Source organism: Pseudopipra pipra, chromosome 7 (genome assembly GCF_036250125.1).
Source record: "Pseudopipra pipra isolate bDixPip1 chromosome 7, bDixPip1.hap1, whole genome shotgun sequence".
Taxonomy (NCBI): domain Eukaryota; kingdom Metazoa; phylum Chordata; class Aves; order Passeriformes; family Pipridae; genus Pseudopipra; species Pseudopipra pipra.
Window position 1 is genome coordinate 17,611,820 of NC_087555.1, and position 27,337 is coordinate 17,639,156.

At 38.4% G+C, this 27,337-nt stretch overlaps 2 protein-coding genes and 1 long non-coding RNA gene across 8 annotated transcripts in view; 2 read left to right on the forward strand and 1 right to left on the reverse strand.

The window, feature by feature from the left end:
• The window catches only part of ATF2 (activating transcription factor 2), a 47,595-nt gene extending 36,749 nt beyond the window's left edge, over positions 1 to 10,846 (forward strand). For all 5 annotated transcript variants that reach the window (XM_064660784.1, XM_064660785.1, XM_064660782.1 and 2 more), the window contains 2 exons: positions 1,510 to 1,615; positions 8,226 to 10,846. In XM_064660784.1, coding sequence (XP_064516854.1) covers positions 1,510 to 1,615; positions 8,226 to 8,452 — 333 coding nt within the window. In that variant the 3' untranslated portion in view covers positions 8,453 to 10,846. The remainder of the gene's footprint in view (positions 1 to 1,509; positions 1,616 to 8,225) is intronic.
• Positions 10,847 to 19,031: 8,185 nt separating this feature from the next.
• LOC135417129 (uncharacterized) lies at positions 19,032 to 25,542 on the reverse strand. Its single transcript, XR_010431905.1, has 2 exons — positions 25,341 to 25,542; positions 19,032 to 23,985 (listed from the first exon to the last, which is right to left on the reverse strand). It is a non-coding gene; the product is annotated as an uncharacterized LOC135417129 (long non-coding RNA).
• A 118-nt stretch (positions 25,543 to 25,660) lies between these two features.
• The window catches only part of CHN1 (chimerin 1), a 98,358-nt gene continuing 96,681 nt past the window's right edge, over positions 25,661 to 27,337 (forward strand). For both annotated transcript variants that reach the window (XM_064660779.1, XM_064660780.1), the window contains exons 1-2: positions 25,661 to 26,010; positions 26,203 to 26,327. In XM_064660779.1, coding sequence (XP_064516849.1) covers positions 25,676 to 26,010; positions 26,203 to 26,327 — 460 coding nt within the window. In that variant the 5' untranslated portion in view covers positions 25,661 to 25,675. The remainder of the gene's footprint in view (positions 26,011 to 26,202; positions 26,328 to 27,337) is intronic.

The following is a 27,337-nucleotide window of genomic DNA, read 5'->3' on the forward strand; positions in this document are numbered from 1 at the left end:
TTTTGCTTTTAATATAAGGTTTCTAAAAGAGATATTTTACACAGTGAAATGACTGAATAGAAAAGGAGTCCTTAATAGTTTTAACAGGATTTTGTAAGGATAAAGGCTAGAAATTTGTTGTCTTCTAAATGGAGGGAGAGAATACAAAGAAGAGCTTTTAACAATCTGCTATTTTAGTTACTTAGCATAATTAAACCTAGTAAGTTCTGTTCTGAAAAAATTGTTTTTCTTTGGAATTGTTTTACTTGTAATTCATCTCATGTCTGACTGCATTGCCTTATTTCTAGCTTACAAGTAAATAAGTTGACTTTCTTGTGGTTTATTTTTCCAAATAATTTTAGTTGCAATCCAGTTTTCCTGTGTTTGCTTTTATTTTAACTTGCTCCTAAATGCATAAACATAAGCTTTTACCAAACAATTATGTCACATGTGTGGTATATTATGCTAATGTGCAAAGGTTCTTATACTTGAAGTAACTTCAAGTGTCAGTAGAAAGGATTTATATTTAAAATACAGTAACCCATGAAAAACACATATTGTGTCAAGATATGGGGATCACAAAGCATTACAGATAACTTGATTAATAATATTTTTCTACTGTTTAAAGTGAAAATGGTTCTATCAAAATGCCATACCATTCCTAATTTAGATTGTCACATGTAATGCAGTTATGTAGCACTTCTCATCTACAGACACCAAACTGCTTTACAGGGAAGGTAAGTGTTGCTGTCTTCCATTTTACAAATGGGGAAAGTGAAGAACAAAGCAGTAAAATGACCTTGTTCAAGGTCACCCAGTAGTGGAAAGGCACAGTCTGAACCCAGTCACTAGATTTTGCAGGTGCTGTCTCCTAGGTCGCACTACACTTTAGTGGCATAAGCAGACATCTCAGGATTTTGTCATTATTATCAATGATTCCTTCGTACAACACATTTATGTATGGCTGCCAAAGGAAAAAATTGGTCTGGAGATCAGCAAATATTTGCTAAATTATTTTCCATTACATGAGATTTTCGTTTTTGAAGTTCAAGTATAAATATAGTCACTAAAAAATTATTCTACATTGGCTTTTTGGATTTTATTTTATTTTTTTTTCCCTTTTCTTAATGTTGGCTGTGACATCTGTTAAGATGTGTGTAGCTAAATGTAGGTTTGCTCTGATTAGAATTCATCACAAAACCTTCCAGAAGAGCCTCTCAGTAGCTGGATCATGTGAATGAAACTATATGTAAACTCTGCATCTGCAAACTGAAAAACATACATTGTATTTTTTTTCAAAAAAGCATTTCCTAGTTGTAGAAAATAATAAAGTTAGCCAAGTTTCAGCTAATATTTACATTCTCTGAGATAAAAGAAATGCATACATTTTTGTAGTATATGCCAAATGGAAACTTCTTGTATTTTAGCTACCCCTAAATGAACAACTGAAAATCCTATAAAACTTAATGCTTACCTTCAAAACGTGTGTAGTTTGAGCCTGGTAAAGTATATAACTTTCTTCTCCTTTAGAACGAAGTCACCCTGCTGAGAAATGAAGTGGCACAGCTGAAACAGCTTCTTCTGGCTCATAAAGATTGCCCTGTAACTGCCATGCAGAAGAAATCTGGCTATCATAGTGAGTAATGTTCCATTACCTATAGCCTGAGGCTGCATCAATGAAATACTGCCAAAGTGAACGGAATGAGCATTAAAATTGAGAAGTGCAGTTCTAATATTACATATATTACATTAAAGATTTTTTTTTAATCTCAAAGGTTATTGGAAGACAGGAATTAATATGTGATATTTAGAAATGTATTTTTAAGTCAAAATTGAATTGTTGCATAACGTTGAAGGTTTTATGTTGGCTTAATAAATGCATATGATAATTAGCATTTAAGGACTATCGGTTACTACACCTGCTTTGGAAAATATAATTAAAGTATTAAGAGCACATGATAAACCATCTTTTATACATTATCTTAGCTTAGTACAGTGAAAGGTCCTTGTGGGTTTTTTTCCTTCATCATAATGAGATTTCAGTAGAGGTACTATAACAGCTGTCCTCATTTACCACAACATCCAGGATCAGTCAAGCCATTAAAATAATCAGATGCAGGTTCATGGCTCCTACTGTACAATGTCTTCTAGGTTGTTCTGATTTCCACATTAAGTGACTGCTGTTCTATAAACAGGGTGTTTTTAAAAGGAGTTCTAATATTGACGGGAATACTGAGACTTTCAGTACCAGTTTTTTTCTAATTCATATTTTTACTTTAAATTGTTCTTTTGATTTTTCATCCTTCCAGCATTTTAAAGGTTAATTATGCTTTCCTGACTTGTAACTTCCTTTTTGGCTGTGATACACAGTGCCAGAACCAGCTGCTGCTGCTGTAGAATAAATGGCCAATTTTGTCCATTGTACACAAATTTGTTACAAATAACTGAGCTGGGAATGCATTAGGCAACATTCATAATATATAACCCACAGCTTTCGTTTTTATGATTTAGTGATATTTCAAGATATTTGTAAATGTGAAGATTGTTTCTGCCATATGTAGCCACTTCATTTTAATTTGCCAGTGTCAGTAATTCAGGAGAATAAAGGAACATTTTGTATTGCATGCAAACAGATCCTCAGGTGCTTGCGATAAAACTTAATGGCCACCATCTTTACTTGTAGTCATTGTAAGCAATTTCATCAGAATGGGCAATATTTTTTAATTTAAAAGATTCAGGAGATTTAGCAACTCTGTATTGCCATATATATTTAGAATACTGATTTTGTCAGTTTTGAGCTTATAAATCTTGGTCCTTTGATCTCCAGTCATTTTGACAAGACAGAAAATAGCATCTTGGAGTAAATTGGAACAGTATAGAAATATGTTTGGGATTTATATTAACAATGATTGCTGCAGGGATGAGGCCATTATGGCTCCCGTCTGACAGAACGAGATAATTTCATAGGGAAGCTACTAGGGAGATAGCATTATGCATGCAAGGTTTTTAAAAAAAACAAAACAAAACAAAAAAACCCTGTAGGTTTCTTAAATTTTGATGGGTTTGAGGGTGCATGTTCCTGAATTGCCATGAAAAATATTTAATTGTAAGTCATAAATTGACAAACTGGTTACATGGTAAGGATTTCTTTGTTGAAGAGTTAGCAAATGGCCTCTTTAGGAATGCTGGTTTTCTGCCTTCAGGAAAGGACTATAATGCTTCTGATTTACTGAAGAATGCAAAATGAATTAGACCTAAAATACTAATTAGTGGCAAAAGCAAATTTTAGAAAAAAATAATAGTTAGCAAGGAGATTGGAAGCGTGGCTCACTTAGTTTCTTGAAGAGTCTCTTGAAAGTAAAAATTTAACATGAATGATAGTTGTAATGCCATCCCTCTGAAAGGATTTTGTCACGTTATCTCTGTGTGAATATTGTTAGGAAGGCATGTTGGCTAAGTGACACACCCACAGTACAAATTATGAGAGGAAAACATTGTTTCAGTCAATATGTTCATGAAAATGGTGTTCCTATAAATAAACATATTATATTCATCAAGTAATCAAAGTTGAATTGCTTCAAAAATGTAGTGAGTGTTTTAATAGTCTTGTTTCTGTGGAAGAATTGAAGACCTCAGCTCACAGAACTCCTGCAGTGCTGAGTATTGTGCACTGCTTAAAAAATGATAGTTTAGGCCATGTAGACCACAGCTGTTTTAACAGCTAAGTCCACAATTTTATGGTTTTCATGTTATTTTTATGCATTTAAATAGGCACAAATAATCTATCACTTTTCAGGGTATTTTGGCACTTGATTTTGCATACCTTTTAAGATCTCTTCAATTTTCCGGGCAATTTTTTCACAAGCCAAATGAAAAGCACAAAACTGCAGGTACCTCTTTCTTTTAAGATTGTTCTTGGGATCATATTTTCTTTATTTAAAGTCTTGTTCCTGCTTCAAAAGAGGGTGTCATCAGGACAGAGAAACCAGAAAAATCATTATTGCACTTTGAGTCAGTATGGATGAATTTCTGTTGCAATGTTTGAGTTTTCAGCCAGCTTAAATTTTTTTATTTCCCAGTGAAGGATGCTGTTGGTTCCAAATGTATCTTAAGCCGTGGCAGGGAAAGTGCTGTGTATAGAAGAAATCCAGATGCTGTTCATTTATTTTTCATGTTATCTTTTCCATACTAGATAGTTTCTAGAAGTCTTCTGCAGTACACCCTATATTTTCTCAGGATTTTTCTGGACTTGTAGTAGGAGAAAGGGGAAAACTTGTGAAAAGAAAATGTATTGTGAAAATCAAAGTTTTTTTAAAAAAAAAGAAAGTAAGGGGATTTTTAGGTATTTTTTCATATTTTTGACAAGGACATCATAATATTTGAGAGCATTTGTTCTAAACTGAATATAAATGAAGATAAATAGAGGCTGCAGTGTAGGTTATGTTAAATGAGAGGGTTTGTGCTCTTTCTGTAGTTAGTTTTAAAGAAATGGCAGAAGGTGACTAACCAGTTTCAGGCCTGGAATGATTTGAACCTCTCAAACCACTGCACTCTTGCAGCCTGTTCTGGATAAGCAACAGCTCTTCAGTGACTGCAGAGGACATTCACAAAGGCCAACTCGCTGGAAATGAGCATTACTAGGCTTAAGTCCCTCTATAGTCCTTGAAAGGCCTAATAAGAATTACCATGAGGCTTCCTTTCTAGTGATTATCAGGGGACTGAAGGAGTTCAGAATCACATGTAAATGCTTGTGTACTCACTCTCATTTTGGTTTTGGTGGTTTTTTTTCTTCTGAAGACTGAAATCCTTCTTTGTTTGCTTTGCCTGAATGAAAGCTGTTGGTAAGCAGTGCTAAGAACCAAATAGTTTGAGTACTCTAAAAGAGTACTTTTTAGTGCATCCTCAAAAATCTCTGCTTTTTTGTTGTTTTTTTAATTCTTTTCTATAGCTCATCTAGTCCATGTTGCATTCCATTTCCAAAATGGCTCGCCTCTCATACACAGCCTGTCTGGGAACTATCTGGCCTTGAGGAAAGGTCAAGTGATGTAGCTCTGTAAATTTTCAACTTTCTAATATACAGCAAACGTTATTTTGGTAGATTAATTTCTAATTTGGACTGTGTATTTTCCTTGATTTGAGGCAAAGCTGGGGGAGCCATGAAAAAAGCTAAAATGCCTTGGCGGTTTTTTTTACATTGTTAGCTATAGTATGATTCTGGTATGTATCAGTTGCACTCTTGAAACCACAGTCCTGTGTCTGGCAATTCTCTGGTCAACTAAGAAAAAAGGAAGAAATCAAAATTTAAGTATGACTTTCCTGTATTCTTCTAAAAGCCTTTGTTCTTTATTCCCAGTCTTCAGGCTTAAAAAAACAAGTCACCTCTGTAATGAGGTGACTTTTAAGTATCTTCTATATTCATTGAGTGATTTTCTTGTTTGGTTTTCATTTCTCAAATGGAGTTTTTATTCAGCTTTTGGCCACTATTCCTGTAAAGTTAGGGCTACCTTAGGAAGGACATTAAAGAAAATCCAAATAGCTATTCTTTAGGGTGGCACCTCATTTCTAAATATTGGTTTGTAGTTATTACAAGGGTTTATGCTTCCAGTCCAATTTATTACCATGAACTAGTGTTAGGTCTGTGTCTTATATAATGACCTGTCTGCTGTAAGCTCCCTCTCTCTAGCCCCTGGCATCTGAAAATACCTGAATCATGTATTTTTGTGTCTTCAGCACAGTATGTTTATCTGCTCAATGAAATGAACACTTCTATTGATGATCGTAAGTGCACTCATAACTGTTTCTTCCAGCGCATATAGAGTCTTCCTGAGCCCATCAAAGTGAGAAAATCAAACCTCTCTCATGTTCTTTACCATTGTGATATTACAGAAATTTCTTTTGAGTTAAGAACATACATGTTAAGGGAGACATGACAATGGAAGACCTTCCTTCTGCAGCTGAAAGATCATGATCTATTTTAACTTCCTCTCTATCTCATGATCTGTTTTAACTTCCTCCCTATCTCTGGCTCATAGCATTTAAAACTAACCCTTTTCCTTGGGTATAAGGAGAATTTGGACAACAAGGAAATTGGGGATCAGCACAAGAAGCTTGATAGGAAGATGGAGATTCATAGGAAAATAACAGCAGGTCTGGAGAGGAGGAGCAGGTGCTACAGCAGGGAGACTGTATTTGATACGTCATCCTACTTGCTGCCATTTCATTCTGTCTGAGGGGAAGAATATGCTACTCGGGGAAGTGACACTAGAGTTTCTATTTTTAACAAAGTTTGCTCCTTCTTGTTTTTACATGAGATCTTGTACGTCTTGATAGAGGTACAGCAAAGATGAAATCCTGTTGAATACTGTTAACTGAATTGACACTTGTTCATGTTCTTTCTGTTCTTGAACGGGCAAACTCTGCTAAGGATCACCAATGTCTTTCTGAAATGTCCTAATTTTCTTCCTCTTGCTGTATACAGTTATTATGAAACCTTTGGATATGTGGTAATTGTCAGCAGATCTACCTCAGTGTCATGTGTCCCTCTCTCCTTTAATACTTGAAAGATCTGTTTTTGAAAAATAGTTGGCCTTATGGGTAAGAACATTATAACTTCCGAACAATTATGTCCATGCTCTTGTAGTAGTGTTGTAAGAGAAATTGCCACTTTGATTGTGTAGGCAGTATTTGTTAGAAAGAAATATAGCAGTTTTCTTGCTTACCCATCTTTTTTGACCTTACTGTTATTTTCTAGAAGCGGTCAGTAATAGAATTGATTTTAAGCTTTGAAGAGAAGTGTGTTAATAGTATGCATGGGGCTGCTAAAAGATCTTTATATTGGGGTCTTGACTTGCTAATGTAGCAAATTTTCTTACCCATAGCTGATATGTTATATAAACCTAAGTCCAACATGAACTTCATTTCACTATTGTTTGTTGATGCTTAGTGTTCTGTTGCTGCTGTTAGCCTGACTTTCTGTGGAAACAAGGGTACGACAGCATTGCTCGTCTTCTCATATCATCCTTTCCCAACCTTTTTCTTCCCCTGGGACACTTCTAAATTCATAGGCCAATCTCAAGCAAATTTGAAAGGGATTGCAAAGACAAGACTAGAGAAAGTCAAGCTTTGTTCCATTGTTTAGTCAAAAGCAGTGGTTCATGCCTGCTTCTGGCTCTGTGTATATCACCATAGTCAGTAGTGGTTTAAAAGGCACTTCCAGTATTCCATCTGGGTACTGCTTTTAGCTGGCAAAAACTGTTTTTAAAAATATTTGAAAACATTAGATAACACAAAGTGGTACAAAAAAGTTACAGTGAAATTCAGCATTCATATTTCTAATTTTGAGTAAAAAACAGTAGGCTTATTTTCTTTTTTTGTTTTTTTTTAGTCTTCAGCTCAGCTTTTTGCTTGACAGTGTTTGCATAATGCCTTGGCAAACATTTGCAACTCTGGAAAAAAGAATGATTTTAGAATGACTAGGAAGTCTGTGCAAGAAGGACATTTAAAATTATGTTCATTTTGGAAATTCTGATTTTGCACAGTGAAAATTATTTTTTAACCTGCTTAACCTCTGTCATGGGAAAAAATGGTGTAACCCTCTGGCTAATTCACTTCAGTTTTGTGGAGAACACCTGAAATATTCTGAAGATATTTTTAAAACCGTTTTTAACAATTTTAAACCCTATTGAGCGGCATTTGTATACTAAAGAAGATATGGAACTTCATTCCTTAGAAGAATGTGGGTTGAAAACTTGTTGAAGTATTGTCCAATTAATATAGTGCTATAAATAGTATTTTTTCAGATGCCTTATTCATGATCACGAGTATTCATTACTGAATACTGAAAGGAGATGCAGTAAATAGCATATATTAAAAATCTAAAGCAAATTCATATAGAAAGAAGAGGTCTGGTAGCATTTTTAGTCTGTGAATATTGCTTATTGATGTGAACATGCATCATTAGAATTAGGCATGGTACCCACCAGCTGATTAACTAGGAAGAAATCAGACAATTTTAATCATGGCTTTGAAGATGTGAAAATCAGTTCTGGTTTCCTGAATAGTCCATACTGCAGTCTGGTTTTTTGCTTACAAAGTAGTATTTGTTTTTTAAAAAACGAAAATAAGATTGTTTTGCCATTTGTGCTGCGTTACACCATGAATTTTAATCATTTAGGGACTGATTGCTGTTACTGGGATGGGGTGGTGTGCATTCCAGGAGACAAAATCAATTCGTTTTTCTTCTTCAGCTGCAGAGAAAGATGACAGCTCGGAAGACATATCAGTGCCAAGCAGTCCACACACAGAAGCTATTCAGCACAGTTCTGTCAGCACTTCCAACGGCGTGAGCTCCACTTCCAAGGCCGAAGCAGTGGCCACCTCCGTTCTCACCCAGATGGCGGACCAGAGCACGGAGCCCGTGCTTTCCCAGATCGTCATGGCGCCTCCCTCCCAGTCGCAGCCTTCAGGAAGTTGATTAAAAACTTGCGTTGCATCAGTTTCTTAGATACACACCTGTGACTTTAAAGGGAAACCAACAAAAGACCAGTCTCCATCTAGGAGAAATTGTAGCTTAAAATTACTCGTTTTTAAAAATCCAACTTAAATTAGGCTTTAACGATTGGCAGGTGGAGATGAGACAGAACAGCAGTTCTAGTCTCTTGGCAAAAGACTTTTTTTTTTTTAAGTATTAGTTTTACTAGTTATTTTTTGTGCTTAATGTGTAAAGTGTGTGTACAGTACAATGTGGTTTATTTCATTTTTAATTTGGTATTATTTCAACAAACATTGGGGTGAATTACTGAAGGTCATCCCCAAGACTGTGATAGTAATATTATGTGACATTTTTATACCAAAGTTCTGCATAGTCCCTATTGACTTTGTAACGTTAGCAAGGTCATAAAGCACTAGGCAAGAGAAAGACAGTTACAGTAAATTTGCTTTTAGTCTTTTTGCCTTTTTGTTGTTTTGCACATTATGAGAGGAAGAACATTGGGAGAAAAACATTTGGGTTTTTTTATGTATAGCATTTTGGTTGGCTTTTAACTGTTGGGGTTCTTAATTTTAATAGGGCCAGTACAGTACATGAGATACAGTACTCTTATGCACATACCAATCCTAGATGAGGATCATTACTAAATAGATTTGATTTTTTTTTTAAGTTTAAATTGATGTCAGGTGTTTTTTTTTCCACTCCAGCACTTCCATTCTGGTGGGAGAAGAGCTTTATTTCTCTAGTCAGAATAGATATCTATAACCACCCCTTGATGCTGGGCTGAAATCAGTAAGCATATTGTAAAATACAGGGTTATCAGATATGGAATACATAGTATTCCAAAGTAGGTTGATATTTTGTGGATTTTTGAGTCGCAGACTAAGGAGTTTACTCAAGGTTTTGGATGCCAGAAAAGCCTAAAATCCTTCTTCAGACAACTCGACTTTTTTTTGTCATTGTCTTGTATTTGCAAGCTAACTTGTACTTAATTCTTGTGTAAGCACTGTCATCTTTTAGTAGCAAAAATTTTGATACCTTTCTTGTGGAAAAAAAAATCAGTATCTACCGTATCTTGGAAACAATGTAATTATAATGTGGTGTGTGTGGTGTGTGCGTGAGAATGGTTCAGTAGTTAATGCCAGCAGTCTTTTGCTTGAATGTTTAAAGATGCCTTCAATGTGATGCTGGCTGATAGGTGATTGCAGTTTTAAAATGTTATTTACTGTGCGAACTTGGATAACTAACATTCCATGATGTAGTTTGTTTCTGATGAGATGATTGTAGGTACACTTTTTCTCATTATCCAATCATCTGCAGGATACTGAGTTTTTTAAATGTGCCATTATCTATTTTGATTCTGTACTCATGTCAAAATACAGTTTAATATTTTACAATAGATTAAGTTGTTTTAAAAAAAGTAGATGTGTGCTTTCAGGTCGGAAAACTTTGTATAATAGCAAAAACAGATGCATAGTAGCAACTGGCAGTAAAGCAGGATTCCATTATGTATATAACAAAGATTTAATGCATTTATAATGGGTTGTGTAGTTCATTTGCTCTTCCTTCTCCACACTATACCATGTGTTTTTAAGTGTCAGTGCCATCAAGTTTCTGTTCGGTTCAGTTTTAAGTCTAAAAATGTAATTGATCCACAGGAAAATCATAATTTCTGCAATATATATACAACCATACTATAATGAAAGCTGGACAAAGAAGTATCTAAGTCGTATATGTATCATTGCAGGGCTTTAAGCATGAAAATAATAGGGATTCTAAATATTTTGTATTTTAAATCTAAGAAAGTTGTGTTGAAAACCTCATGTGTTTAAAAGTCTTACTTTCCCAATTTCAACATAAAAAGCTGTAACAGTTATTGAATGTTTCCAGGATGGGGAAATACAATGGAACTCTTGTGAGAACGAAATTAATTGCATAGGCACAAAATGTGAATTCTGCAAGAAAGCTCTACAGTCACTTTTCATTGTAATTTTGGTGGACTAGATAAGGCCTTGTTGATTATACTATAATTTGCTCTCCTAAACACAAAGGCTTTTAAATCATATAAGTGGAGTTTTTTTATAACAAAACTGTTGCGCTTGTAAAATAAGTCTACATAAGTGTATAGGAGATATGTAAACAGTTAATGGATTTAACAGTGGGGCTGGCAAAAGAACCATTAAAATCTGTGTTCAGCAAATAGAGAAAAGGTATTAGCCGTACTACCATGGATTCCGTTTTGAGACGTATGTCACACTACTTCTGTACTTAGCATTTTGGGTCTTTACATTTGACATGTTTCACAAACTGTACTGTTTTCTTTTATGTGCAGTTTGCATGAGTAAATCATCAAAGAGAATAAAATCTATCTTTAAGTTATGTTCCTATTTTAATGAAATTATAATTGTTCTAAAAGGCAGCACTGTCTTCAGACTTATTTCTTCACCCCTGCAATAATCAGCGTTTTTCTGGAAGTCATTACTATAATGTCAGAGTAATGTTACGTAAACAAGAACATGTACATTTCTATAGAAAATAAGGCAAATTCCACTGCTCTGTAGTTGAGCTCCAGCAGCTTCTGAGGAATAAACCTTGTATCATTAGTTCCAGGAGCCCAGGGTAATCCACAGACAAATGAGTTCATAAACATAGCTTGGTGATCCCAGATGTTGCTCAGCCATTTCTGGTTGCCCCGAGTTCCACAGCAAAAGCACCGTATGTAATCAGAATTTCCAGCTAAGTTCCATCTATTTTAATCTTATTTCAATATACATGAAGCCAGAAATAACAGCTGTAGTCAGATGAATGGCTGACAACAGTTGTGTTGTCAAAGGTTCATAAAAAATCATGTCCTCGCCTGATTTTTAGAACAGTAAAAATGGTTTCGGGCTTATTTATGGGTGTTGGAAACATACATGGAGAGGCATGTTTTGTTATCATTTGAAAAGCTCTTGACAGAACCCCACTATGGAGGCCTTGGGGGAAACAAAAGGGCAAAGCTGTTTTGTGTTTCCAGTTGTTGCCTTTACTGCCTTTGTATGGACCAAAGGAAATGAAGTTAAGCTGCTCACAACTTTGAGCCCAATATGAGAATAATGCCCGAGGCCTCTATTGCTCCAGTATGTTCTTTTTCTGACTATACAAGTTATACTTGTCACTCCAAGGGGAAAAAAAGAAGGCAGTATAACAGGGATACTCAGGGCAGGGGGTGGAGGGGTGGGGTGGAGAATCAACCCGCTATTTCATTTCTGTCCTGCAAAAAGACTCAGGTTTATACCTTAACTACTCAATCCAAGTAAGCTTTTTCTCTTTAAAATGCTAATAGAGGCTGGGCAAAGAAAGATATTACACTGAGGGAGGGAGATGACAGAAGTGTGGGATGAGTGGTGATTTCAGCTACCTGAATTACAGAAGTAATTTGCTTAAAGACAGACACAAACATTTTAATTGGTCATCATAAATGATAATGAGGAGAAAACATAGTGAAATTGAGTGCATCCTAATAAAGTAAGGTATGTTAAATTGCGCTGAAGGAAACTTCAGCAATGCTTCTTGACATGATTAATATACTCATGGCAATGTGTCTAATGAAGGCTGTTTGCATTTATATGCTGCCTGTTGCTCCCCTCAGTAGAGACATAATTGGAACTGCGCTCATTTACATTGCAGAACAGTGAGTGTAAGATTGGCTTGTGGTTGTCTTTACATGTATTTTTAAGCATTGGATTGATGGTATGATTATTTTATTTTTATGATTATTTTAACCTGTGTCTTGTATAACACTGTGTAGGGCTGGTTCGGACAACAGTATCATGAAATTTTCAAAGTTTCGTATTCTTTAACGGTAAGTCTCCTGCCCTTTTAATTTTAGGTTTTAACATTTTTTTTTATTTTTTTTTTCCTTCACTTTCTTCAAAATATTTTTCCTTGTGTGATGAGCCCCAGAAAGTGCTTATATATTTAGCGTGGAATGCCTTCTTTTTTCATATTGCTTCCTCCCTGGTTAACTCTCTATAGCAAACTTCTGTTTTGAGAAGTTAGTAGTCAGAAAAGGAATTTCTGCACGCTGCATATCTTGTTTTCTTCAGCTAAAATAGATATGAGAAGCTTATGATATCTTGACATTTACATCTTCCTAAACCAAGTTATATTATAATGCATATGTTTAGGTATGGAGGGACTTTAAACTGTTGCAAAAGATTTCATTACAGATGCTCTGCACAACTAATGAGTGTTGGTTGTAAGCTGATATCTTCATAATTCTGCGAAGTGCAACTTTCTTCAAAAAGAGTTTTAACTTCCTAGGTATGGGGTTAGTTATCATCTACTCATGTGGCTATAATATAATATTGACACATAAACTTGATCCAATTTATGTAATGATTTTATTTTAAGCCTTGCTCAAATCTTTATCCCTCCTCTATTACCAGTTTTATAATGATGTATATTGTTCCAAGCACTTAATGCTATTCCTTTTTGGGGAAGAAGAAGAGACAGAAGATAAGGTTCTTAAGTTTCTAAATAAACTACCTGTAACAATTTAATCTGGGAATGAATAGCTAATCAGAAAAGTGTTGTAAAATCATTATGCAAGGATATTTATTATTTGTAGTCAGTATAGAGAAACAGTATCTTAAGCTGCCTAGACAAACTAGACGTGGTAACAAACATAAAAGTTGCAAAACAGCTTGAAGCAAAGAAAAGGAGTCATGGTTCTAGGAACTTTTATATGGTTTTAATACCAATAGCAGAAAGAAAGTAGGGTAGGGAGTGGGCAGTATTTGTAACCACCATAGGCAGCAGAGCCTGGTCATACTCCAGTTTACAATTAATGAGCTTAGAGAGGTCTGTCGGTGCTAGCCTGTGATGAGCTTCAGGAATGAAGTGCTGGCACATAGATTCCTTGCAGGTAACCAGATTTTCCTTGCTTCACTCTTGCCTATGGCTATCTCAGTACATCAAAGTACAAACATGAGTTATTACACTTCCATTTAACACCATCCTGTGCACGTGGATGGAATGCACTGAATGTCTGTCTGACAGCTGTGTTCAGCTACCTGAAAGATAAAAGTCTGTGGTTTTTTTACTGCCTAAAACATTCCTGCTCTTGTTTTGCTGCAAGCTACTATTGCCATGGTACATAAATAGTACTTCCCTCCCTATAGCTGAATCACTTGTTCTAGGCCATTACAGGAGGCAAAAACACTGCCTTTGAGAAATTACTGGGCTGATGTATTTTATTAACTGGATGATTTCAAAAAGCCTACTAATTTGCTTATGTTTAAAAATAAAATCAGAAATCATATCCATGTCCTACGTCTGGGATTCTGATCAGGAGAAAAGGGAGATGAGCAAGGAGAGAATGAGCCCTCTGCCTTAGCAGCAAACAAAATAAATTGACTTTCTGAATAAATTGAAAGAATGAAACTCGGGGGGGGAAATGTCTGAACTATTGCCTACTATTCCCTCTGAGCAAGAAGGTGCTATCTTTCACTGCTAAACTATAGCAGCCCTTTCCTCTGACACAAGGATGCATTCTGTGAAGATATATTCCTTCCAAATGTTTACAGTGATGTTAGGAGTGTTTGGATCTCACTTGAGGTAAGTAGTATAACTTACTATTCATAGTATAACCTATTATTCATAAGGGTGTGTTGAGAAAAATTCTGTTAAAAGTGATATACAGTCATTCTGGTTGCCTCTAAAAGGCCAACAGACTTTATAGTCAGCCTGGCTGTGATTTGAAAACAAGCAAAAGGGTTTCTTGCTTTCTGTCCTCTCTTTCAGCAGAATTGATATAAAGGACTAATGATTTTTGTCAAAAAAATAGATAATCCATGTAAATGTTGAGCAGATGCTGTATATTTCACTGGTTGATAAGAACATTTTGAACACTTGCTCATTTTGTTGACTATTTAATGACTCTTAAGTTATTAAGATTACAATTTATGACTTGCACATATGTGTAAAATATTTATTCATTCTGTATCTAGCTTTTTACCCAAAATTTTTAGAGCTCTGATTCTAATAGCGCTTTACTCTTTTTTCTTCTATAAATTATGCAGCACTCCCTTGAATGCTGTGTAGGGAGGTTGCTGGCCATAGAACTTTGAGCTCTGTGCCCAGTCACCATACAACTGCAATGCTATTTCTCAGTTGACAGTTGTATTTGTCACATATGGCACAGCATTGGCTTCTTGGGATAGAAACACTTTATACTATCTTGGATTTATACTTAAATTGTAAGTACCAGTTTGTTATATAAATTTTGTACTTTTACTTTTTACAAAGGTCTGGCAAGGTCATTTTGTTTCAAGAAAGAAACGCATGATCTTTACCTGCTCTTGTAAGTTCACATCTAGTTTAGGTTTTGTTGTTGTTTTCACATACTGGATAAAGGCACACCCCACCTTCACGGAACTGCCCTTTGCAATATGCCAGGCACCCAGGCATGTTCCCGAGGGTGCATAAAATGTCACCAGTTTGGCAGAATTAGATTGTTACAAACACAGACTTTTACAGATTGTAAACTTTTGGTTTGGCATGTCTGTTGATTTATTCTAGTCCAGTTTATGTTGCTGGAGAATAGTATGAAGCTAAATTTAAACTAAAAAAAGTGCGGATATATACTTACTAAAACAATATAAAGCCATTTTAAAAAGCCAATTAATTTTGCAGTACACTATCTCTTAAAATACTTGACTTAAAGCAAAGCAGTTTTCCTACATTGAGAACTTCAGAGAAACTTGTGCCTGTTTTATGAAGAGGTGAGGATTATTTTCCTGAATATTCTGATTGCTGAATTTTGCTGTGATGAACTGTTAGGCTGCTATATGCTCAGAGCAGCGGTGCTTATGATAATCTAATGAAAAAACATCCTCATAATATTTGCATGCATGCAAAATTAAGGACGTTTATTGAAGGTGTTTTGACTTTCTATAAGTAAGAGTTAACTGTACTCTAGTCTCTTTTAAGGAAAAAGTTAATAGTTCACTTCTCAGTCTCCTATTTTGATGCAGAGTAAGGGAAATACCCTTGCTTAGTTTAATCTGACATGGAGAGGCTGACAGATTTCAAACAATGTCATATTAAACAATGCTACCTATATGTCACCCCAGGTTGTGCCCAGTAGAGCTTCATTGCACCTCTGGGTATGATACATTGTACCCTGCAAAGATTAAGAATGTAAATGTCACCTTGTACATCACAGCTTGTACAAGCTGACATTAAAATGAACCAGTGAAAAATATAATATTAATAAGTGAATATTATTAAATTATTACTTCATAATAAGCAAACTGTAACAGCTCTATTCCTGAATGGTTATTATTTTTTGTACTGCAGTCTGTATTAAGGGTTTATCCAAAAATAACACAGGAAATACTGTGTATAGTTACTGGAGCAAGCCATTTCTGGCAGATTTCCATGGCATGCTCAAAGTCTGTGAATTGGCCTACATTTGTCTTTCATTTAAAAGTGTGGAAGAGATTTTTGGTAAGTGCTGACTACAGCTCAAACCTCTGCCTACTGAGCAGAGGGTTGAAGAGTCACTTGAAGAGCTATAGTTAAATAAAAGCAATTTATAAACTTGAAAATAAAATGTCTTCTGTTAATGATGTCTTGCTTATACAAGACAATGGATAATAAATTATTAACCGAATGAGATAAGTAATTCCATTTCCTACTGTTTCCTGCTGTCTGTAACATCTAATTTGAACTCTGGGAGTTTCTAATTTCTCAGGACCCAAATGCCATCTAGTGGTAACTGCTGAATATTTTCAGAAAATATTTTATTTACATCGACATCGTTTTCATACTTTTTTCCTAATATTCTACATTTTACAGTGCATTAAGCTCTTGAGAGAAGAAGATAAAGAGGGAGAGGGAAGGTACAGTCCCCCTAGCCTGGGCCAGTCTTGGCAGGGACGCCACACTGCCATGCTACCTGGGAGCTCCTTGCCTGCCTCTGCAGCTGGGCCCAGGTAGGTCATGGAGTTTTCCCCTGCTAAGGGTTGAATAAAATTTCATACCTAGTTGGTAGGCTGCACCTTACTGTTACAGTGCTGGCCAAATTATATTTTATTATCAAGTATGAAAGGAGCTGAAAGCCACCTCTGCTTCACTGATTCTGTCCCTCTCCTGGTAGGAAGCTTTGCCCTCTGGTTCATCATTCTCCAAGGAGTTAAGGGGAAGCCATCCCTTTTGCTCTTCTAATGAACCACCAGGGAATGGTATAAGTTTCTTCATGGCACAGTTTGCCTACTTGACTCCTTAGAGTAGAATATAAACTCTAAAAAAATTAACAAAACAAATTTGGCTTCTAGAATAGACTCCTGAAAAAGTAACTGCCATAAACTGGCTTGTAGAGTTGAATAAAAGACTTTACTTGTACAGCAAGAATAAATAATAAAAATAATTTTAAAAATTATTCTGTGTAACTATATTCATCAATGTAAAGTGGGCATAGGAGCGTGCATGTGATATGAGCCCACTGATGGAGATAGTCCGGCTTTATACACGGAGCTGACTGAAGAGAGCTCTGCAGTGTTTCACCTTTCTATGAGTTTGCACTTCATTGTGATAGGGGGGTTGTTGTTGTTGTTGTTTATGGGTCTGCTTTTTCCATGCACTATCTGAATTCCTTCATCTACTGGTCCGTGTTGCCCTGTTCCATTGCAAGATGTTTGCAGCAGCAGCAGTCGCCAGGGCTGTGCTCAGACCGAGGGTCTCTGGGGTGTGTTCTGCAGGCTGGTGCAGAAATCTAATCTCTCCCACTGATGTCATTGTAAAGTCTATGAAGGTGGCATGAGATCAGTTTGATGGTCTGTGAAAGAGTTTGTGGATGGATAAAGAAATCCTTCATTTTGATTCTTGTTTTGTATGGTATTTGAAGTAAACTGCAGCCTACTATAGAGTCTGATTAACAAGGGCACTCACAGCACAGCTTATCAAGAGGGTCTTCGGAGAGTTTGGGCTGCTCTGGAGTCCCTGCCCTTGCTGTGATGGCAGCACTGGCACTCGTGCACTCATCTGTCCCTCTAGGATGCTGTTGGTAATTTTCCTAGGCCCTAGTGTTGGCCAACAGCCAGTGCAGCTGCAGAGAAATAGGAGGGAACAGAAACAGGACTAGAGCAGCGCTGGTTTTGGTGAGAGTAAATTGTCATGGAAGCACATTTAGGTAGGTGGAACAGGAAGGGTTCAGGAAGCAGTGGCAAATGCAGTCTGAAAAGCACCAAGAAATCTGTCTTGTTTGTCCTTGCTAAAAATACACAACGAAACCCCTAGATCTGGGACAATTTCTTAAAGCTAGAATAGTGGCTTTCTCTGAGTAACAACTGCAGTCTTGCAGCTGTTATCGCTACATCTGCCCTTCACTCTCAAGTTTTCAGAGCAGCAGGATGCTTTAAAGAGGATTCTTAGGATTCTCCACAGTCAGAAGGAAGGTGTTTTGCTGTGCACACAGGAAAGAAATCTGAAGAGCAAGTGGCCATGCAATCAAATCTTGAAATAAAGGAGAAAGAATAGGGAAAACAACTGATTGGTAATGATCCACCTGAACTTAGCATCTATGTTTTTGAAGCTATCTAGCTAAATACAAAGGCAGGTGAAACTGTATATAGTGCCTACACAATATTTTTCCTTCCTTCAAAGAACTGGACAGAATACAGACAATGTTACTTTCAGTGGTTTGCAGGGGGGGGAATTGTCTTTATGTAGCTAATGATTATATGCTATAAAGAGGAAATTATTTTAATGCTGTATAACATAATAATCTGGATTATTGCTTTTGATTTGAACACTCTGAAGATAAACTAATTAGATTTCTTTAGCCATTGTTCCCATAAAATAGTTTAAGACACATTCTTCATGAAAATACATCTATCTGGGAGCACAAAGGAGAGCAGCTTTCCCTTGGTGGATCAAAGAAACTGTTTTCTGACAACAAGCAGCAAACTGGCAGTTGAAATGTTGCTGTAACCCACACCAAAATGGTGAGGGCCTGGATCCCCCTGCTCCTGCAGCGTTGTACAGAGTTTCCCAAAGAGCTTTGCTTGGTTGTGTATGTTCAAAACATACCTTCTTGACTTATTGGGGTTTAAGAAAAAAACCCAAACAGTCCTCTTTGGAAACTGCTTCCCTTATTAGTGACTTGTTGTGCAGATTAACTCTGAATTCTGAAGTCATTGTGTTTGCATAGGCTGAAAGCACTGGGATCATATCTGTGTAGAAAACTGCTAGGAACTGGATGTTGGAAGGACTAAACCAGGAATTAGTTTCCTATATATCTGTTTGAGGATTGCATGAGTTTACAATTGAATACATGAGGTTGAATTCCAGACCTGAGTTTGGTGTGGTGATGGGCAAGTCAGATTGCAAGATCAGTTACCTGATCTCTGATTTTTTTTAAATAAAACTGCTGCATGCACAGCTGAAAAGTTGCCAAGTCTTAGTAATAGTCTAATAATAGTCCAATTTAGGACCTGGATATCTGCTAATTTAGTTTTGCTTTGTTGAGGGGCTTTCCATGTGTCTTGGTTAACAATAAGGAAAACGTGTACAACAATGGGATGCAATTATTTTATTATTAAAGAAACGGGAAGTAACGATTTTTTCTCCCTTCCTTCTCTCCTCCTCCCCCAGAAAAAACCAGTGACATCAGGTACAGAAAAGAGAAATTTCTCTCTATGTGGGCTACATAGTAAATAATTGAGGCACAGTTAAAAGGGCTCAGAAAGAATCAGATAATTTTTTCCTTTCATAAGGAATCCTACTGTTGTAAACTTACAGTTCACTAAAACTATTGTGATACTGGCAGATAAATTAACGAATACTGAACAATTTCAAATTCTAATTAAATCTCGCTATTACTTCCAGGACTGGTTTATCTCCTCTCCAGGAATACTTGATTTGAACAGCTTGTTTAACAGAAGAGCTATTGATCCCTTCAGTAACACTTTAGAATCATTAAGAGGAAAACTTTAATCTCTTTCAGCTCTTTGAAGTTGCTTTGGTAAATGTCGTCTCTCTGCAATCCTGAAGAACTAATGCTGGTCTTGAAAGATATTTCCCACATTATTCTCTGCTGCCTTTTGCACCCTGCTGCCGTTACCTGCCTGCTCACACTTAGCTGTACATTAAAGCAGAGAGATATCACTAGTGCATGTGCTTGCCCACTTGGTTTGGAAGATTTTATATTCTTCAAAAGTCTTCCTGGTGGAAGTAAACACATCTCTCAGAGACTTGTTGAACTGCAAATTAGTTATCCAGTGCTTCTGCTATCTCAACACTCTGAGGCTTGGACTTAGAAGCATCTTCAAGTCATTAAAGTTCATTTTACAAAGGCACCTGATAAGTAGATTGCATATGTCTATACAGCAGGAAATTATCAGAACTTTTCCAAACTTCATTTCTTATTCATATAGTCCATTTTCTAAACTATCACATAGAATTCAACTTCAAATCTGATGCAGTTTGCCTTATCAGGGCTCATACACCTTTGTTCAAGTAAACTGCATTACTGAGCCTTAAAATACCCTTAAACATTTCATGTGCTCTAAAACATGAACATTATCTCAAAGAACCCTAAGTAGTCTAGAAGATGCAACTCTTTCTGAGAAGCAAGTTGCATGGGATAACTAATATCCTCATTAAAAACATTACTGTCTACTAGCTTCAGTAACACATACATAGGTTCTCTAAGAATATAGAAATTACTTTGAAGGACTGGTATTAGAAAATAGAGTAATTGTGTGTCAGTTCTATATAGCACCTCAGAATTGCTGGTTTGGGTTGCTTATGAGAACGTTCAGTTTCTTTAACAATCCTTCAAATTCCATCCAGTGGATCTACAAGTGGATCTAGTGGTTCTAGAAGTCTGAACTGATTGCAGAACCACAGCCAGCTCTGTGGCATAGCTTATGGCTTCAAGTAGAAGATCATCACTCAGCGTTAAACACATTTTGAAAGACAAGACTAGAGGTATCTTGGAGACTTATATTTTTCAATGGCTAGCTTGTTCTTAGTTTTTAGTGTTTATGGATGAAATTATAGTCATAACAGTTTATTCCCAAGACTGTTTTGCCAATGGCTTGCCTTCGGTTTTTAACTTGGAATTACCAGGGATTTTTTTCAAATATATACAAGCACTATTTCAACTAATGCCTTAATATGAATTTCTAAGCATGGTATAAAAAGGAAATATTATGAAAGTTAAATAGAAGCTATAAGTTGCATTTTACAGCCAGTATAAACACACTTAGGTGTTTTATAGCCATCAGTAGTATCTCCTTTGACACTTGAGGCATGTCCCTAGGAGACAGAAAGCAGAAACTTCCTGGAATTTCTTTAATTAGCCTGTTCATTTCACTTAATAAAACAAGCAATCAAAAACATATTGTGTTTCTTGCACAGGACTCTTAAAAATGTAACTTAGAGTATGTGGCTCTTACATCTAAGCAAAAGTGCAAGCAATTTTGAAATTTCCTAATATTTTAATAATTTTATTACTAGCTGATCTCACACTAGAAGTCTCTGCTGATGGGATATGCTAGTAAGTGTGCACATGAGCAGTAAGAAAGCTCATAAAAAGTCTGGTGTTAAAGTACCTTCAGACCAGCTGCAAATAATAATAATAAAAAAAAGCCCTTTTGCAGTTATAAATAGTTTAGTCACTTGCCTATTTTGATATTGCTGCCTCTAAATATCATCGGGAACCTGCTGTGAGAGAAATGCCCCACGTGTCAGCATCAAAGTTTAAGATCATAAGATTTTGCCAAGATACATAGGTAGCATCACCTATATCCTATCCATAGTACCTGTTCATGATGTAATTCTCACCACATTTATGCACATCTTGGAAATCCAATTAAGTGGGAGTCATGATGTAAAATTCATTAAAAACTCTTTTAGAAAGGACTTTGTTCAGGAAACATAGGCAAGGGGGAGCTTTTTTTACTTAATGCAGTTCCATTCAAAAATGGCATAATATCTCTTAACATCAGTCTAAACAAAGCACATTCTCTAGGCTTCAAAGAAAACAGCTTTAGTTTAGTTTTAAAACTATGACTGTGCTCATGTGCTGGTTCCCCTTAGATCTTGTGGCATTCACTTTGACTGTAACCAGGAAAAAATCCAACTCAAAGGTTGTCATTGCCAGTTATTTCTGTCAAACATTTTTTCATGACACAGAGAGCCAGAAGCAGGTGTGTTAAGCCCATTTTTCATTTCATTGGTGTACACCACCTACTGTGTACTAAACTGCTGTAAGTTGTTATGGGACATAGTGCCAGTCCTATGGATTTGGGTAGGATGCCAAATGTGAGTTCCTAATTTGGTAGTTGTGATTTAAAACAGGAGCCATGGTGGATATGTTACACTTATGTCACTTTCTTTGGCAATGATCATAAAATTCAACATGCAAGTTCCCCCTAGTAACTGTTATTTTGCTAGTCTGTACCCTGTAGATAAAAGAAAAAAAGTTACCACCAAAATCTAGAGACTAGCATAGATCCCAGTAAAACACTGATTATGTCTGGTTTGCAAAGGTTGCTCATAGCGGCTGTACTTGATGCAGGAATTCTCTCTTCTTCTATGCCTGTAACAGTGTTAGGTAATACTGTGTTTAAATAACTTTGCTATTAATAATAAACAATAGCAGCATCCAAAATATAAGCTCAAATGCCAGTTCTCTCATTAAAGGGAGAAAGATTATCCAAAATGCTGGTAATGTGCAATGACAATTCTGAGTTTGGTGATAAGGCTTGATGTTACATTTAAATAGTTGTCATCTACATAAACATTAATTATAACTAGCAAGCTTGGTAGTCAGTCTTCAAACTTTTAATTGATGACTTTTAAATTAGCTAAAATAATTGAATTTATCTTACTGAATAAGTGGTAGAAATCTGCCTTGCTGTTTTCCAAGGAGTAAATGTTCCATTGCAAATACTGTGAACTCCGAATCTGCTCAGTAAGGCAGCCCTTGGCCACCTCCCTGCCTGCCTCACAAACTCCCAGCAATTACACATTAGAAGTTAAATTAAATTTTGCACGTGACAAGGCTTTTACCAGTGCTGTTTTCCTGCTGTCAAGGTGGTCTGTAGCACAAAGACACTAACTGTGATAAGATGCTACCGCTATTCATCAGGTAACATCTCCCCATGTCTTCAATTTTACTGCTTCCCTTTAATACAGGACAGCTTTAATTTATAGTGGGTGTTTTTTTCCTTCACACAACATTGTATTTACAAGCTGGGAACCTTTTTTTCCAGTTGTGTATAAATCTTTAAAAATGTCAGTGATTAATTTTAAAAATCTCATTTATCACTATAATGATTAGTGAATTAGTTAAGGTTTGAAGAATAAATGTCAGGTAATTAGAAGCAGTTTTGTACCAGACTCTCAGACAAAGTGATGGATCAAAGAAAGGCCACTAGAAAATGGGATACTGGTCCCATAGTGCTCAGCACCCAGAGCAAGGCAGCAAAAGGAGAGGGGCCAAAATAAAAAAAACCTAAACACTAGAAACCAATCGCAAATCCCAGTGATGAAATTTTACCTCAATAATGAAGCAGTACTAACTGACTGCAGTTTTTAAAGAGCCTTGAGGTTTGGGAGACAAGGCAAGAAACCTACTGAAGGACAGTGAGCAGGCGAGAAAATAGCATTTTATGCATGTATTTCTCTTTGGAGACTTTATCCTTGAGGTACACTTTGTAAATACACCCCTAAATACTCCTGGGAGGTGGCAAGTATAATAGTGCTTTTTCTACACTAAGTGATGCTAACAAGCCAATTTTGCAAAGGAGGGCTTTTCAAGGGCTAAAGATCCAGGGAAACAAGACACTAAGGTCATACTTGCTGCCATTTACATCAAGGTCATGCACAACAGGGTTCTCTTTTGTGCTCTCCCCTACAAAAGATCAAACCCATGCTCTGGGGTCTCTGCGAAGGAACAGCCCCTCTGGCCAAACAGGCCCAGGTGGGAGCTGTGGTTCAGCTGCTCCTGAGCATCTGCATTTCCTCCCTTCGCCCCTGTGCAAGGCGACACGGGTCAGTGCTCAGTCAGCTCCAGCTCTCTTCTAACGAAATTCCCACAGTAGCAGTTAAATCATTGTTATTGCTGGTGCACTAATATGTGCTGGCTCGATAAGGCGTTACGTAATTTTAAGATAATGTTGTTGTTAAACAGAAATCTCCATGAGGATTTCAGGTCCATTCAAAAGTAGGGTGTGGTAGAAGGGATCTTTGCCTGGTGAACTTCAGGCTAATTTTTTTTTCTGCTTTGCATCTTTGATTTCTTCCTGCCATGTTAAGGCTGTCAGCCCTTGTAAAAGCCAGAGCTGCCATCAGGTAAGAGGGCTGTGTACAGACATGCTCCTTGCTACCCTCGTCATCTTTTTTGTGCTAACACCTGTGAGGGCTGGTTGAGAGCTCTGGGTATGAGCTTGATGGTGAAGTCCTTCCAAAATCTGCTGCTGTTCTCTGCAGGGTGCTGGAGCCTGGGTCAAAACATCCTCCTAAACCGAGAAAAGCATCTAATCAGAGATAATGATTGAGCTCAATTTGTTTTGAAAGTTCAGATCAGCTGCAGAACTGTTCCAGGCACAGTAAAATACAGCTCCAGTAACTAACTGTGAAATGACCAACACACTTCCCTAGGTTTTAGCCATAACTGCACTAATAGCAAAGGCATTATTAGACAATTGAAATGACTAATCAAATCACTCAGACTGATCTTAACAACTCTAGTATTGATAATACCTATTATGAAAAACTGTGTTACACTCTCTGTACAGGAAAGCATTTTTCAAGTAAACACACAGTTCAGTAGTTAGCAATAAAGATTTGGGAGTAGTGGAATAGTAAAAACTGGCTGTTTAATTGAAGGAAGTTGGAGTGAAAGCTTAGGATTTAATTCCAGGAAATGTAAGAGGGAAAAAATCTGCAGGAAGGTCTAACTTATTTCCAAAAAGCCAAGCAAAACACTCCATGCACACAAAGGTCAAATCATGTAGGCAGGATGGCAAAGATTTATTGTGTTGCTTTTTTTCAAACCAGTTTTCATCTATTTTTAACCTTTTAGCTCTGCAATTAAAATATTATTTCTCAGTAGTCCAGCTGCTCAATAAACTTTTGCACTTTATACATGCAAAATGAAAATGTTTTGTGAAATCAGGTCCATCATGCTAGAATTCCTTTGGCAAGGAATAAAATGAAGGAAATTATCACTCTGGGATAAAGTTTTTATTTTAACTTTGCATGCTAAGCAAAGTATATCAACATAAAAACCTATGTTTTGAAATATTTGACAGACATAAAAAACCTGCATGTTTTTCTTGTCTTAAACGAGATTTAAAGATACTGAAAACTCCCACACTATCTTGTCCTTTTGTTGTCTACAAAAAAGATTAGGTAGAACACTGAGCATGAAAACAGCTAGCTGCATAAACCACCTGTTTTTCAGACAGATCTTTGTTTTAGTTGTCTTGTTGAAAGAAAATGTATTTTATGTACTTGCTGACCCTGAGCTGCATTCACAGAACTGGAACCATTAATTGCAGCAACTGTGGATGCAGCCTGTGTACACACTCTTCTTCCTTCAGGCTGTCCTCTGCCAAAAATCTTGTCTTGAAGGCAGGCTTCTCACTGCGCACCCGCTGCAGAAGCCACCACGGTGCCCCAAGCGAAGGTGGGACAGGCTCTGTGATGTTCATAAAAACACCTGCAAAGCCTGCTTGCCCTGGCTGAGGTCTCCGAAGCCGTCAGCTGAAAGTTGTGAATTTCTACAGCTGTAGTAGATTAAACTTGTGTGGATTGTGCTCAGGCTGGATTTGAATTCTCAGCACGCACAGTTTGCATCTGAGAGAAGTACCTGTGAGTGAGGAACTTCTGTACAGCCAAGAGAGGTGGGTCTGGTTATCCTGCGTGTGCTGGGAGGGTCTGCCGAGTACTCGCTACCCTCTGTCGTAAGTATCTGTTTTCAGGTTGAAAATGCAAACTGTACAAGTGAGTTACACCAGGCGCGATGCTGTCTTCTCAATTAAATGCTTTTAGCTCTGAAGTTTACAGTCCTGGACAGCGAAAAATGACGGTAGCTGGGCTGGCTGAAATTTCTCAAATCAAAGATTTGGAGGGGAAATATATGGGTTTGCTCTCTTCGTGCTTGCTGGCATTTAAGAGGCAATTCTCACCTCGCTTTCAAAAGCCATGTGTTTCACAGGACCGTTGGCTCTCCTGCCGGACCAGGCAGGCAAAGCCCCGCCAAGGCGGAGGAAGCACCGGCCGTGGGGCAGCGGTGCTTTCCACGGGGAATCTTCTCAGAGGAGCAAAGGCGTGCGGGAGGGCTCGGCGGTGCCCGAGGGACGACTCCGTGCCCCGTCGGTGTGCGGGGATGGGAGCCGAGAGCCCCGCGGGAGGGGACGCGCTTCCCTTTGTGCCCCGGCGGCGGCGGCCGCGTTGCCATGGGAACCGTCCCGGCGGCCGCGGCGGGCGGGGCCGGGCCGTGCGGCGCAAGATGGCTCCCCGAGGCGGCGGGACGCAGCGTGAGCAGCGGGCGGGGGGCGGGCGCGGGCTGCCCCGGTGCCGCGCGTCCCCGGCCGCCCTCCCCCGACACCCCCCGGCCCTGCCCTCCCCTCTCCTGCGGGCTGCGCCCGCCCCGCCCCGCGGCACCGGCGGCCGCCGCCACTTGCTGCCGCGGGGCGTCCTGACAGCCCCGCGCTCAACTTGTGTTGCAGGCGCGCCCCGCCGCTGATGCGAGAGCTGCCGCCGCGCCAATGCCAGCGCCGCGCCGCCCGGCCAGCCCTCGCCGCCCCCCGGGCCCGCCCCGCCGCCGCCGCCGCGATGGCTCTGACCTTGTTCGGTGAGTGAAGCGCCGCCGCGGCCCGGCGGGCGCGGGGCTGCCGCCCCCATTGTCTGCGGCGCGGCAGCGCCTGGGCGTGGGCGCCGCCCCGCAGGGCCGGGCCCGGGGGCTGCGGGGAATCGCACCCCGGCGGGGCAGCCCCGGGGCCGGCCCGGCGGGGGTCGGCTGGGGCAGGAGGGTAGAAGTTACGGTGCCTCGGGAAGCCCGCGGCCGCCGAGGGGCTGCGCGGCGGAGTTGCGGACTGGCTCGGGAGGGACCCCCGGGGCGCTCAGGGCGCCGCTGCCCGCGGGGACCTGGTGTGTCCCTGCCGAGGTGTTCAGCGGCACAGTCCGGGAAAGGATGTTTCGGGAGGCTGCGAGTGCAGCCCGGTGTGGCTGTGTTTCATAGCGTGGTGGGAGCCGGCGTGGGAGAACTGTAGTTTAAACTGTTGAACATGCGGGTGCTTTTAAGTAAGGTTATTAAATTAAGCTTGTTTATGCTTAACATGCTTAATTTTACGGGGGGAGGGGGGAACTGCGTCTAGCAACGTTAGGTAAATGCAGCAATGCGAAGGAAAGGAGAAATTAACATGATTAACGTCAGTACAGAGTGAGCAGGATAATCGGGATACTCTCTCCTAGGAGGCTCCTGCACCAGAAGTGATTTTTAGTGAACAGGTTTAAGTGAGGCTATGAAGTCTATTCGTAGTGTTTAGACTGTGGATTTTAGTTCATGTGTAAACAAATTACTTGCTTTGATTCATCTACTGATTCTTGGGCTGATACGGTTTCTTAAAAGAATAAAAACAGTTTCGTGGGTTTTTCTAAAATTTAACACCTGTTATATTATTGTGGCATATCAAGCCCCATCTAAAAATAAGTTTAGCTCGTGTTGCAAGATAGCTCTCTGTAGATAAAATCTGTGCAGTATTGGATTTAGTTACTGTGCTGTCTCTTATATTTATATTTCCTGCTTGAGTTTTTCAGGATGCAAAAGGTCATAGATCATAGGTCACAGTAGAGTAAACTGTG